The 14,345-nt window shown below is 39.8% G+C and overlaps 1 protein-coding gene across 23 annotated transcripts in view; it reads right to left on the reverse strand.

Annotated features, from left to right (window-relative positions):
* Positions 1 to 14,345, reverse strand: part of MAGI1 (membrane associated guanylate kinase, WW and PDZ domain containing 1) — a 639,211-nt gene that overhangs the window by 25,651 nt on the left and 599,215 nt on the right. For 17 of the 23 annotated variants that reach the window (XM_027523585.1, XM_027523581.1, XM_027523580.1 and 14 more), the window contains 4 exons: positions 10,903 to 11,119; positions 7,228 to 7,311; positions 4,323 to 4,414; positions 1,827 to 2,019 (listed from right to left, as the gene is read on the reverse strand). In XM_027523585.1, coding sequence (XP_027379386.1) covers positions 1,827 to 2,019; positions 4,323 to 4,414; positions 7,228 to 7,311; positions 10,903 to 11,119 — 586 coding nt within the window. The remainder of the gene's footprint in view (positions 1 to 1,826; positions 2,020 to 4,322; positions 4,415 to 7,227; positions 7,312 to 10,902; positions 11,120 to 14,345) is intronic. The other 6 variants (XM_027523595.1, XM_027523586.1, XM_027523584.1 and 3 more) reach the window with 1 other exon arrangement.

A 14,345-nucleotide genomic window follows, 5' to 3' on the forward strand; every position in this document is an offset into this window, starting at 1 on the left:
CAACACCTGTCAGAGGTATACTTCACTTTTCTTCCCAGATTCCAGATGTCAGTGATCCACTCTGATCACAGAATTGGATACATTAACCTCCCTCAGAATTCATTTTATCAAATTCCAGTTTTATTGCTTTATCAAGTGGCAGGGTAAACCACTCCTAGATAGCCACAAAAGTAGGTGGGACCACTCATTTTTCATGCCAAAAGCAAAATATGGGTTCAGATTTTGGATAGGACTACTAAATTTATTCCCTAAAGCATCTCCTTTCATAGATTTCATTTTATAGTAGTAGAATATACAGAACCTAAAACTTATTATTGTAACCATTTAGATGTATCCTTCAGTGGCACGAAGTACAGAAACACTGTTGTCCAACCATCCCCACCAGCTATCTCCAGAAATTTTCATCTTCTGAAACTGAAGTTTTGTTATCTTTTAAACACTAATCACTTTCCCTGGCAACTAATCACTAATCACCAACCCCTGGCAGCCACCATTCTTTCTGTCTATACATTGACTACTCTAGGCACCTCATAGAGGTATAAGCATACCATTTTTGTCCTTTTGTGACTGGCTTATTTCACTGAGCCTTATGTCTCTTCAAAGATTTAATATGCCTTTTTACCCAAGAGCTTAAAAACCCCAATATTTAAAATTTAAAAAAATAAATCTGAAACAAACATCTCATTGTTCTATTATTTTTATCTGGACCAGTGAAATAAAAAGTTTTCAACTCATCTCTAAAATCATTTCTGATTGCTTCTGGCTACACGGGACACCATGTTATCCTGACACCATAAACGAGCTCTCAGGACATAAATGATTAACACTGCTTTCCATGGCGGCAACAGGTAGCAGGGCTTTCACACTGGACCCTGATGTCTTAATTTTTTTGAAATTAATTATATACCATTGAAGTGAGTTCTACTAATTTTTCCTAAACAAGGAGCCAGTTGATTTTATTTGGTAAGTAGCTGTTTCACTAGTACCATAGCTATGGAGAATTCATAAAATTTCATGTCATACTTTTTCAGTAATTCCACTGATATAACATGGAATTTCTTTCTTCAGCATTCTGGGTTGTCTTGAATACCTGGAGGTAGGGGCTGCCAACAAAGGTGATGAATGAATGCGAAAGGAAGACACTCCATGGACTGTCTCAAAATGGCAGATTCTAACACAGAAGTAAACCATGATTGCCAAGTATGGCAAGAAAGGAAGGCTAAAATCAGCAGGCAGTTGGAGGGAGTAGAGAATTGCCAAGGGTTTTACAAAACAGGTTATATTTGAGTTAAGAACGTATAGGACTTCTGGGTGTAGAGGAAGAAATCAAAGAGTACCTAAAACTGGCTAGCCATACGGCTTTCTTATAGAGAAAAAGTAAAAAATTAAAATAGTTTAATACATATGACTGTCAACAATAGAGTAACTTTTTATAAGCTTATTTGGCAGCATGAGACTGATTTTTGCTCTCTTATTTGGGTGCTACAATTCACCTGTCACAGTGACCTCTTTTGTTGAGAATCCTCATCAAATGAAGACAACGACTAAGTTCTGGTTGGCAAGGGGATGGAGGGACGTAACCATATATTCAACTAGCTTTGCTCTAAAAGCCTTTGTTGGATATGCACGGCTGGCACATTACAGTACTTTTGAGTGACAGTGGTTTTGCAGGGTTTGAGAGAAGCAAACCATCTGGAAATTCTGTGCTTAATCACATTTGCAAATATTTGCTAAAATAGATGCTTGAGGAGGCAGACACAGGAAGGGGGCCTCTTCTGTGCATAAAGTGACAAGGCAATGTCTAAAGGAATGAATGAAAAACATACCCGCAAACACCACTTTACGCCGCACCGTTAGATTGACGTGGCCTTGCTTGGCGGCTTGTTGCATAAGCTGGACCACAAGCTGGTGTGATTTTCCAATGACTGGTGTCCCATCCACACAGATTAATTCATCCCCAGACCTCAGACGGCCGTCTGTATCAGCAGCACCCAGTGGTACGATGTGACCAATATAAATCTGTTGAGTAATTAGATGATAGATGAAACACTAACCTTTTTGGTTGACTATTACAGGCACACCTTGGTGACATTGTGGGTTCAGTTCTGGATCACCGCAATAAAGCAAGTATCACCACAAAGTGAGTCACATGATTTTTCTCCCCAATGCATACAAGTTATGTTTACCCGGCGCTGGTGGTAAAGAATCTGCCTGCCAATTCAGGAGACCCAAGAGAGACGGATTCAATCCCTGGGTCAGACAGACCCCCTAGAGATAAAAATGGCAACCTGCTCCAGTATTCTTGCCTGGGAAATTCCATGGTCATGGGAGCCTGGTGGGCTACAGACAATGGGGTCACAAAGAGTTGGACACGACTAACTGCTCAAACAAACACAGATACTGTAGTTTAGTAAGTGTGCAATAGTATGTCTAAAAATTAAGGTATTACATACCTTAATTTAAAAAAAAAAAAAAAAAACTTAAGTGGTAAAAAATGCTAACCATCATCTGACAATGGAAAGTTGGCACCAAACTCCAACTTGCAAAAAAATGTAATTTTTGCAAAGCTTAATAAAACAAGGCTTGTCTGTGTAATGATGGCCTTCACATCTCTGAGCAAAATTCAGCCCATTCATTTGTGTCTGTATCCGTGCCCTTCACTGGGTTCTAGCTGCTGTGCTAGGTGGTACAATAATTCTTAAGTGGTGCAAAAAAATAACCTTTTGTTGTTTGCTTCCTTGACATTTATCTGTGGTTTGCTGATGACTCATTCTTTTTTCCCCTTTGCAGAAATCAATCATTTTACTCCCTTCATGGGCAAAACCTTTTCTCCTTTTCTATAAGCCTTCTATTCAGAAAATTCTGCTAAGTATAACAGTAATACAACTTTTCTTTAAAGGTCAGCATGTGCCTAGCAATAGGGAATGCATGATAAATACTGTTAAATGAAAGGGTGAATCAAGCAAAGTCTGGTTGGGCATCCCTATTTCCATAGTCTATAGCATTGGCATGCAGAACAGGTCTTTATTTTTAGTGTCTTGGTATTGTTATATTAACCGGTCACTAAACTTCACAGGTGGCACAGTGGTAAAGAATCTGCCTGCAATGCAGGAGATACAAGAGACACAGGTTCGATCCCTGGGTCGGGAAGATCCCCAAGATAAAGAAATGACAACCCACTCCAGTATTCTTGCCTGGAAAATACCACGGACAGAGGAGGCTGGCAGGCTACAGTCTGTGGAGTTGCTAAGAGTCAGACACAACTGAGTGACTGAGCACATTACAAACTTTAGCTAAAACATCTGTTTTCCTTGCCTTCTCACTAGGTAATAATGCACAACGGTCTTTACATGACATGTATCTTTTACAAAGAACTTTGGTAGAAGAGCGGTTAAGAATACGGACTCTGGAATCACAGCCTTTCCAGGCCCTCCATTTACTAACTCTGTGATCCCAGGCAAGATCACATTAATCTTTCTGTGTCTTTATTTCATGATTTGAAAATGGGGGTAAATTCATAGATTTGATGCATACATGAGAAGGATGTACGTTAAAAGCCTTTGGCATAGCAACTGGCACATAGTAAGCAGACAAGAAATGATAACTATTTTTACTGTGATGAGGAAAATTTGAACAATACTTATCTTTAGTTCTTTTTTCCCCTTTCAAAAGAATCTCACGGTGGTCTCCTCAATGTACTCTAAAGATGAGGCCCGGAGAGATTAAATGTCTCCTGATCCTTGTTCAGGGTTCTTTCTCTAATTTTGTAAAGAGAGTGCTCCTACTTTCTCTAATCTCTCATAATGCCTTGTGAAGTGCCTTCTATGTCCTAGCTACTCAATATACAAAGCCAACGACCTGCTGGCAGATTTAACAGAATTGCCCAGAAGGATCAGGCCATTGTGTTCTCAGTTGATGTCTATTCCTGTTTTGCTTTTTTTGGTTTCTGTTTCTTTGATAGGGAGCTACAGATGCTGCAGCTGCCGCCCTCCACAAACATGAATACACACTCTTTAGAAAGGATCTAGTCTCTTCTTCCTCAAGACAGAAAGAGCTCCACAAAACCCAAAGAATAACTCCCACTGGTTAAGATGAAAGAGCCAGAGAAGATACATATATATATAACTGAGTCACTTTGCTGAATAGCAGAAATTAACACCAACATTGTAAATCAAACTTTTTTTTTCAAAAGATGGAAAGAGTTTTGGGTGCACCTAGTGGAACTCGAATCTTGGTGATCTGTCACTGCTGCCAATTGGGTTTGAATTCTTAGAAATTAGTACTGTGAGGGACAGGATGGGGCAGGGAGACAAGAGACTCACAGGTTCCCCTGGTTCATTGCCACCCAGAATCCTAAATCCAAATCCGGTCTCTTTTCTCCAGAGGAAGATGTCCTGTTCTTGATAATCTGGAACTGCAGAGAAGAGAGAGGAAGAGAGATTATTTCTGTGATAAAAGGAATCAGAGCCCTAAGGCGAACATAGTCACAGGACCAATACTGACCGTGCTTGAATGGATGACAGTTTTCAAACACAGACAAGCAAACAAAATAATCTGGACAGGTGAAATAAAAGAGGACGGTGAGCGAAAATAAATGGTGGGGACAGTCATTGAGCCTGAAGTGTTGTTTTTTGTTTCTTTTTTCCAAAGGACTAATCACTGTTTGATAGTTCCTCATCAAGAAATTATCCCTGATGAAGGCTGCAGTCAGTGCTCGCCACTCTCCTGGGTATTGTTGCAAGAGGAATTTAGTAAATTAAAATTATCATGCTCTGCACCACAAAGTGGGTGCCCATATCTGAGGAAGGAGTTCATGCTAAGTCAGACTGACCTCTGATGCGGAGGCTGGGGACGAGGAGTCAGGAGACCTGTTAAGTGCCGATGTTATAAACTACAAGATGAAAAAAAACAGCTTATGGCAAAAACTATTAAAAAAACAACACCGCTTCTGTTTTTCCTTAAAGTAACCAAGACTAGCACACTGATAATATGATCTGTTAGGTCATTTTTGCCAAACTAGTTACTCTCAAACATCCTAATATTTCCCAATTTAGAACATTTACTATGATTTCACTACTATTACCAAAAAGTAGCCAGCCTTCTATATCCTTAAGATCAATTGTTCTATGTAAATGAACAATTTACAATTTGCAACAACAAATTGTTCTATGAAAATGAACCATATTTCATCACTAAATGAGTTTTTTACTCCATGATTTGCCTATATTTCAACATTGTAAGTACTAATTTATTAGCCAATAACTTGATATTTTACTTTCAAAATGCAGTAACAGTTCAGGGTTTTGAAATGGAAATCTCATTTTTTGTTTAAAGAAATTTCCGTAAGACCATGCTTACTGTACATGAGACTGTCCTATACACCATTATGACTTAACTAAGGTAATAAAAAAGGGTTATTCCTATTTAATTCTTACTTAATATTTTAGTGTATTTGTAGTGTGTTTTATAGTCTATAAGATGACCAATCTTTTATTTAAAGAGAAAAAAAATAATTTAGTGGCTGTGAATCCTAAAAGAGATTTTCAAATACTGCTCTGCAGAATTTCTGGTTTCTTTAATTCCTTGGCTTTGGGGCTAAAGGAGTGTGTAGATACTAAGAATTTAGTTTCCACCTTCTCTGATTTTGTACAATGGCAATGGGAAGAAGAAGGTGGCTTTTCAGATTTCAAGCAGGTGACAGATGTCCCACTTTGGGGACTCACCCATAAGCTTAAAATGACAGTGAATGAATATGTCAAGAGAAAAGAAACTAAATGAACAGGTAAATCCAAGTCAGAGGAGCCTGAATCCAATATTTGTGCTTGAGCTATCTTAATGCTGTGCTTTCAATGAATCTTCTTATCCAACACATTTCATTATAATTGCCTGGGCTAAGCTGTCAGACGCCATGGTACATGGAGTTAAGCTACATCACAGTACTCCCAGAAACACAATTTGAGAATGGTATTTTCTTGAGCGTGCTAAGGTAACAATATTTTCTTTCTGTTTGAGTAGCTGGCTAAAGGGTATTTGCTGTAATAGCCTCATTGAAACAACAAATTAAATCAACTTGAGTCTCCGTCTTAGGTTCACTCAAGCAGGAGAATTATTACCAAAATAGACCATGGGTGCTTTCCAGCCAACACAAGGTTCTTGGCAGAGTCTGCCTGAAAATAGCTGAACTTTTCTGTGAACAAGCAAAGACCTCTGCAGAGACCTCCAGCCCAGACCAATTTTTATTTTTATCACAGCATCATGTAACACCAGAACACTTGTCCATTCTATAGTGACACCAAATGTAGCAACAGACTTAGGCTTATCAAACAGCTTAGCCCATTGGGGAAAAAAAATTCTTCTCAGAAATAAGCAAACGGCAAATTTACTTAAAGAGCTTCCGATTGAAAATGAAGATGCCCAGTGACAGACCCCAAGGGTGCAGAAGATGCAAACAATGAACCTTCAGGAAAACACACACAAACACAGATAAGTTACAAAGAAAGTCTTTTGGCCCTTGAACTTGAGTATTTTGACAATTATATTCTTCCACCAACCAAATACCATGTACCAAATATAGAACTTTGGTGATCAATCAGTACCGAAACACATTACAGAATTATTTTATCTTCTCTGTCCTCTGCTGCCACTTATTCCCAATGGCATTACAGTTTCTAAACTACTCCCCCCAAATGTTTGTTTTTGTTCTCTTCTTCATTTCAGGAAGATTTTATTAGAATTAAGTTTTTAGGAGGTAGCAGGGTAGAACCAACTTTCTGATATTACTATCGCCTTTTTATTTTTCCCAGTCTAAATCAAGAAGAGCTAAGAAAATCTCATCCAGCTCTCTTTATTCTAAGCACTGGTACAGGGGACAGGAAGAGTAGCTCGTTTCCTTTGTAATGCCATCAACAACCCGACAGAGCAGTCAAAAGACTTCCTTTGATCGTTAGAGACAATGGGATCACCAGGTTTGCAGAGAACCCTCCTGGTGTCTCCATTACTACAGACACACAACATATTTGCAGACTTGGTTACAACATGCCTATCACTTTTTTACTTCACCTTGTCTTTGATCTAGGCTTGGTCAACAAGAAAGTCCCAAACACTTCTGTTCCTGGCATCCCTCTTTCTTCCCTCCTTTTTCTGAGTTTCTTCCCACCCCCAGACCAATGGGAACATCAAACAGGATGAGTAATAATACAGAAATGAAAGTTTTCAGCGGATCCTTACTCTGACATTCTCCAAAATTCGTGGAATTGATTTCTCTCTCTCTTTCACCCTTGCTCAATCCCGATGCAGGCGAAGGTGACATAGCTGGAATATTAATGTCACAATTTTGCAAAGCTTAATGTATGTGCTTTCTCTTACTTCATTTTAATTTAGTTTTGATTGATAAGGAATGTGCAGTTAAGCTTTCACAGTAAAGGTCAAGGCTGCTGTGGATTTTAAAAGACTATAGTTTGAGTCTTTTCTTTTTCATGGTACTTTTCTCGTCAAAAAGCTAGAATTTACAACAGTACCATTGAGAATTTCATTGAACCAGCATTACCATCTTAAGACTCTTCCTATTTAATTATACTCTAAAGTACCCATTCTCATACGACCTTGTTTGAATCATGTCATGAACCTGAGATTTATCTAAACCACTTATTTCCTTTTGAGAAAAATGTAAGCATGCTTTTGTCATTTAAAATAGTATCAAGTTTCTGATGCGATTAATTCTTTGACTAATACCTGTTCAGATGTATTCTTGGCAGTTCAACCAAAATACTATGTTATTTAGTGACACAAGTCATCACATCTGGCCAAGAGTTGAACAAATACACAAGTAAGAACTGTCACAATAGCTCTTAGAATCTAGAGCTTCCAAGCTTCTTAAACCATGATAAAGGAGCTGTACACCAATTCGAGATCAGTAAGCATGTCTCTCAAGGGACAGGTGTAAGCCGGTTAATATGACAGCTTTGTCATTTTTTCTTTCCCAACTCTCTTGCGAACAGGTAAAGTTTCAAGTGAAAGCTTTAGATTTTCTTTTGTAGTAAACACTAGTGGATACCAGCTGCTCTTCCTGAACATTTACAAATAACTGACTTCATCAATGTCATTTTTTAAAGATATGCACAACTGCCATGTAATCTAGAAAAAATACAAAACAGTCAATGTGACTTTTAAGGGACTTCCATGCTTGTTTTTAACTGAACATTTAAGTTTATCAAAGGGATTTATTAACACATCTGTAATTCAGATTGATTCATCTGGACACTGCTGTTTTGACAGATGGCCATATAAAGAATGCGGTATTCATGGCATTCATACCATGTGAAGGAACTGGATCAGAGACTTGGTTAAGAATCTTCACACCGCCCTTCACAATAAAATGAAATATAAGGAAAATATATTTCCCCCTCAAAAGGGGGATAAATTAAGGGTACAATGAAGGTGCTCCCGTTGACTTTAATTTTCCTGTTTTTCCTGGAGTACTTTGCCTTGCAGGGAGGGGCAGGGAATCACACTTAATGCGGCTACATGTTGCAATTTTTCTTTTTTTCAAAAAAGCAGATTAAGAAACAGCCTGTGGGAATGGCAGAAACTGATCTGGAATAAAGCAAAATACTGATTAAAAGACAAGACTAATGTAGGTTCATTCAATAGATATTGTGAAGAAAAAAAAAATCTGTGATAGATACTGAATAACATGGAGAGAGAAATCTTATCATTATCCTCATTTAGTTGTGAGGAAGAAATCCGTGTGAATTTTAACATCAATTAGGTTCTACGATCACTCAATTATGGAGCCTCTAATCACACACACACAAAAAAATTGCTTCTCATTTGTGCTGCTAGATCCTGTTCCTTAGATGTCCTAGAAAGTCAAGGCCTAAAGAGGCACCATTCCAAATGTTTCGGTCTGCTTCTCATTCTAGGTTTAGAGCAGCTGGCTATGGCAGAATTAGTTTTTTTTTTTTTTCCTGGTGAAAACTTTTAAAAAAGTAAATACCAAAGTCTTGATATAATAGAAATACCGCTTGATATAACAGAAATACCATTTCCATCAAGGTAAAAATGGCATCTGAGCTACAGCCTTGTGTTCCTCGGGTGTGTTAGAATTGTCTGTCAATCCATGTAGCCCTCACCAGCACTTCAGAACACAATTTGTTTTACTGCAAAAAGATTCATACATGGGAAACTCAGTCATAAATATGTACTAACTGAGAAGAGCAGGGACATGGTCAATAAAGCAGTATCTTCACATCAGCTGAAGTTGGGTCATTGATTGGAGGAGCCGTGTGCTTGGAAATGTGAAGGGAATGTGAACATACTCTTTGAAAAACTTTTCTTCAATGAAATAATTACAATCAATGAGAAGTCCCAGTGAAAACAGACGCCAGGTTCATGTTTAGCAAAACTGCTTACAAGGGATGCTCCAAATGGAACTTCATTTCTTCTGGCCTGAAGTCAGGCATACTCCAGGGGTCTTTCTAGTCCAGAGACTAAATAAATCCTTCACAAATTATCGGGCTTTTGCCAGCATAGTGAAACCTTAGCCAAAAGACTGTACTTAATTCCACATACTACTGTAGTGAGAAGGTAATGATGTCTCTCCCTTGGAGAGGAAAAGGAGACAGACAAACCTCTGGGTAACTTCTAACACTTGACCATCACCAAGACTGCAGACAGGCCTTGTGTCCCCTAAGTGCTGACTTTCACCCAGCAGTGTGGCCTGCTTTCAGACAGGTTGCTGGGTTCACTCTCCTGTCCGGTTTGGGTCACAGAGGAGCTGCTTCAGCCAGCCAGGGACTGCCTCCTGGCCAAGTCCAAGTGGGTGGGCAGCAGGCTGTAGCACTTCCCACAGCCCCCATCACCTCTGCGTCTCGCCTCTCCAGAGGGCTGTACGGAGAGAACCCCAGCTGTGACTCCAAAGGACACTTATGCTGAGGGGAGTGGGGGCCATGAGGATGGACAGAGTGATTCCTTTCTCTATCCCAATTTTAATCAGACCCTTTAGCAGACCCTCATTAAACATGCTCTCCTATCCCATGACAATCTAAAGTGCATGTACTTTATAGTTACTTTGTCCTGACCACACGTACGAAAAAACGTCAGTAAAATCAACAGCTAAAAAAAAAGGAGAAGGGGTGTCTATTTGCACGCCCTAAGATTAAAGCATTTTTAGGAACATGGATTTAGTAAGATAAATGAATATTATTTGTGGTGAACAGTCTTTGGAAATCATCTCATAATAAAAAGCAAAAAAAAAAAGTCCAGGGACTATTCAGTTTATCAGAGCCAATAAGACAACAGTAGTTCATATTTATCAAAAAGGTGAAGCTGAAGGAATACACAAAACTACAGCATGAACAATTAAAGCACAAATACCCACTGCTTGTTTTTTTCCTTTTTGAAAGGAATGTTTAGAAAGATTAATAACAGTTTAAAACATTATAAGTATTCTTAAAAACCAAGAGACCACTAAAAAAGCACTGAATTTCTTCTTATTACTCTTGTAATCCACACCAATCGTATTTATGTTCTATTGTATATGAGAGCCCTTTCACTAGACAGGAGCTCGAAGGAGGCCACCGTCTCCACGCAGGGAAGCATTAATGAGGCAGTAGTTCTTATCTGCCACTTCTTCTAACAGAAAGGAAAAATAAAGCCATTTTTCCCCCAGGCCCTTCATCTGATGACCATCCATGACTACCCCACCCCGCCCAAAGAGATGACAGAACAGAGCCTCCATGAATGTCCAGCAGATTCTATCACTGCTCTGAGATGCTGTCACCTTTCACCCGGATTCACCTCTCTCCTGTTCACACACTGACAATCTATTCTCAACAACCCTCAAGACAGAGTTGGAGCACCAAGATGGGGTCCAGGCAAGACAGGAGCCAGGGTGCTACTTACGTCGATTTTCATACATGCTCCTGGACTGGGCCCAGATTTTAAAAGGATCTGGTTTTTTCTGCCCAGAATTGTCGGTCTGATCTGGAGCCGGGGCCTCGGCGGGTGGGAGCTCGGGCAGCACCTGTGTGCTGTGGCTGGGGGAGGCAGTGTGCAGGCTTCGGTGGCTGGCGACACTATGCTGGGAACTATTCTGGCTGTCTTTTCTTTCCAGTGGTTGCTGAAAGGAAGCAAGTGAGAGGGGCAAGAAGAGAAGATTATTATTGGTTCCCTGAGTGGGTGTTTTCCATCAGCTCACTTTTTGTTCATCACTTCTGTGCACACATACATAAATTTATCAACAACATTTTGGCTTCCACCTTCGTCGGGCTCATGTTGAATGCAGATAAATCTCCAGGTGATTGACAGACAGATAGAGGGGTGGGCCAGATAGAAGGACATCATCACAAAACATACTGCTTTCAGGGCTGGAGCAGAAAACAAATCCAATTTTCATCACAGGTTCTCAGCTAAGACACCAGGCTTGTTTATTATGAGATGTATCTGTTTTAACATCTTCTTTTTTTCTAATTACAAAGAATTTTATTCAGGAGTTAAATCCTTCCATCTTAATACTTGCATAAACATTGTCATTTTAAAATCAAATATCTAACAGAAAATATCATGCATGGTTTAAACAGAAGGCTAAAATATCCAAGAAAGTAAATCAGGGTTAACAAGGTTCCTTCAGATCCTGCATTTTCCATCTTTCAATAATAAAATACCCAACCTCTAGTTAAGGGTTTACTATCAGTCTTTCTAGTCTGTAAGAAATAAGGATCAGATCTTTAAAAAAAACAACCCATGCCTAGCATTATGTGTGCGCTTGTACTTACAACTATATAAATAACTACTATCTGAAGAGCTCTCATAATTCTTAGTGAATCAGTTTTGCAGGCATCACATTTCACCTCTGATCTCCTGATAACTACTGTTGGTTGAAAACCAAGATCCAACTTTATATATGGGTTGACCTCCAGGGCTAAGCCTTCTTAGATGTGCACTGACTTGTTCAAACTCCAAGCAGTAGTCAAAGGCACAGAGTTTCACTAGAATTTCAGTTAGAATAAGCAAATTCCTGTTCCTTAAAATATGCTCAGCAAAAGACCCTTCCCATTTTATGAGATGCTCTTTGTAGAAAGGACCACTGAAGGGAGAGCAAAATCTAGTGGGAGGAAAAATACTGGATGGGAAATAAAATAATTTCTGCTCTTATTTTCTCCAGCGAAAGATGTGGTAAGCCCAGGTGTGTGTTCTCCTCATTCAAAAGAAAAATCCTGGAGTCCTGTCTCTTACAGCACACTATCCCTACAGTTATAGTAAAAGGGCATCTCCAGCTTGTGTTATAGATTCTGTGTAGCCTATCAAGTAGCTTATAAGATCTCTGACCTAGACATTCCAGTTCCCTAATGTTCTTTATAGTATCAAACTCTTGCCCTTGGCCTCACGATCAGTCCTATCACATCATTCTTCCTTGCTCTCTCCCCAGGTAGCCTCCAACTTTTATTCCCACCTCAACGGAAATTTCCAAGGTCCCTCTCATTTACTTCTTAGGTCCCTCTACTCCTTCCCTTTCCAGTCCTTGCTTTGAAATAAACATCAAAGTAAGGTCAAGGAGGACAAAAACTTAATTTTCCCTTGACTGTTCCAGATTACAGATCTGAATATAGGTTTTAGCAAGGATTCAAAGTTGAGGAAAATGGGGCACGCGTTTCATGAAGGTAAAATACATGCTTTAAAATTATACTCGGTGTGGCCTGTGGGAGAAACTTGAGGAACGTACTCTAAACTAGCAAAGAAGTCTTGGTAATCAATGGTATGAGAGGCTTAACGCACTCAGACGCAAGGGAAAAGCTGACGAAGAGGTCAGGAAAACACACCGGCAAGGACAACCATCACCATTACCCCACATCACCACGTTCCCTTTGGAGGACCAGGGGCTCAGTTCAGACCTGGATGGATCAGCATTCCAAGACTTGGGACAGAACCTGGTTCTGCCAACTTCCAACAATGCCCCCCACCAAGGTGAATTCAGCTCTCAGGGCCAGGTATCCCCTTTCTATTTCCTAAGAAGGTCAATACTGCCTTCTTGCTTCCCCTAGAGACATGCTGAAGATGTTCAGAGTCAGAAAAATGTTAATGACGGATACACTCCTACCCCCTTATACACATATATGGGAATTTGTTTTTCTCTTCACTGCAGTCTTTACAAGGGTCTCCGTTATAAACAAATATGTGCAGTGTCAGCCCATTTTGGGTGTGTAAACATCCCAGCACAAACAGAAAATATATTGGGTTAGGGGGGAATTTTCCCCCTCTTGTATTTTCCTGTACTGCCTACTTCTTACTTGCATAATGCACAGAGAATGTTTTTATAATCCAGACCAAATGTAAACCTGTTTTCATTTAGAAATGAACCTTAGTAAGGAGAATTAATGGGGCTGTAACTTTCTACTTTTTACAATTTGGAAGCGTTTTGTTTCCGCCCGCCTAGAAAGGAGTGGGGGAGGGGGCTTCCCTGGTGGCTCAAATGGTAAAGATCTGCCTGTAATTCAGGAGATGGGGTTTGATCCCTACGTTGGGAAGATCCCTTGGAGAAGGGCATGGCAACCCACTCCAGTATTCTTGCCTGGAGAATCCCCGTGGTCAGAGGAACCTGGTGGACTATAGTCCATAGTGTTGCAAAGAACTGGACAGAACTAAGTGACTACCACGTGGACGAGGAGGAAAATGATATTTTAAAAGTGAAAGCAACATGTATATTACCATATGTGAAAAAGACGACCAGTCCAAGTTCCATGCATGAAACAGGGCACTCAAAGCCAGTGCACGGGAACAGCCCTGAGGGATGGGATGGGGAGCGAGGCAGGAGGGGCGTTTAGAATGGGGGGCACATATACACCCATGGCTGATTCATGTCAATGTATGGCAAAAACCACTACAATACCGTAAAGTAGTGTCCAATTAAAATAATTTAAAATTATTTAAAATAAACTTAATTTTTTAAAATTTTAAAAAATAAAATAAATAGCTGAATTAATAAAAAAGTGAAAAACTTAAAATAAATAAATAAAAGTGAAAGCAAACAATTCAATAGATGAAGAACCTCTGGGTTTACCATGAGAGTTGCATCCTTCTCTTCAAATGCCCTCCCTTTCCCAGCTTTTCAAACGAGTAGCAAATGACAGATGTGGGTTCCGACCATTATCACTAAGTTCAGTTTACGGTTAAAGTCGGACTCAGACTCTGGAAGCTCTCACATCCTTTGTACAGAGGCTCCTCTTCATGAAGCCTCTGGGACCCTGTGAGGGCCACTACAGGATTACCTGAGGGAAACCTCACACCCTTCTTCCGACAGCCCTGTCCCACTGAAAGAGTTTGGACATTTCTCCAACAGAGAACACATG

Source organism: Bos indicus x Bos taurus, chromosome 22 (assembly GCF_003369695.1).
Source record: "Bos indicus x Bos taurus breed Angus x Brahman F1 hybrid chromosome 22, Bos_hybrid_MaternalHap_v2.0, whole genome shotgun sequence".
Lineage (NCBI taxonomy): Eukaryota > Metazoa > Chordata > Mammalia > Artiodactyla > Bovidae > Bos > Bos indicus x Bos taurus.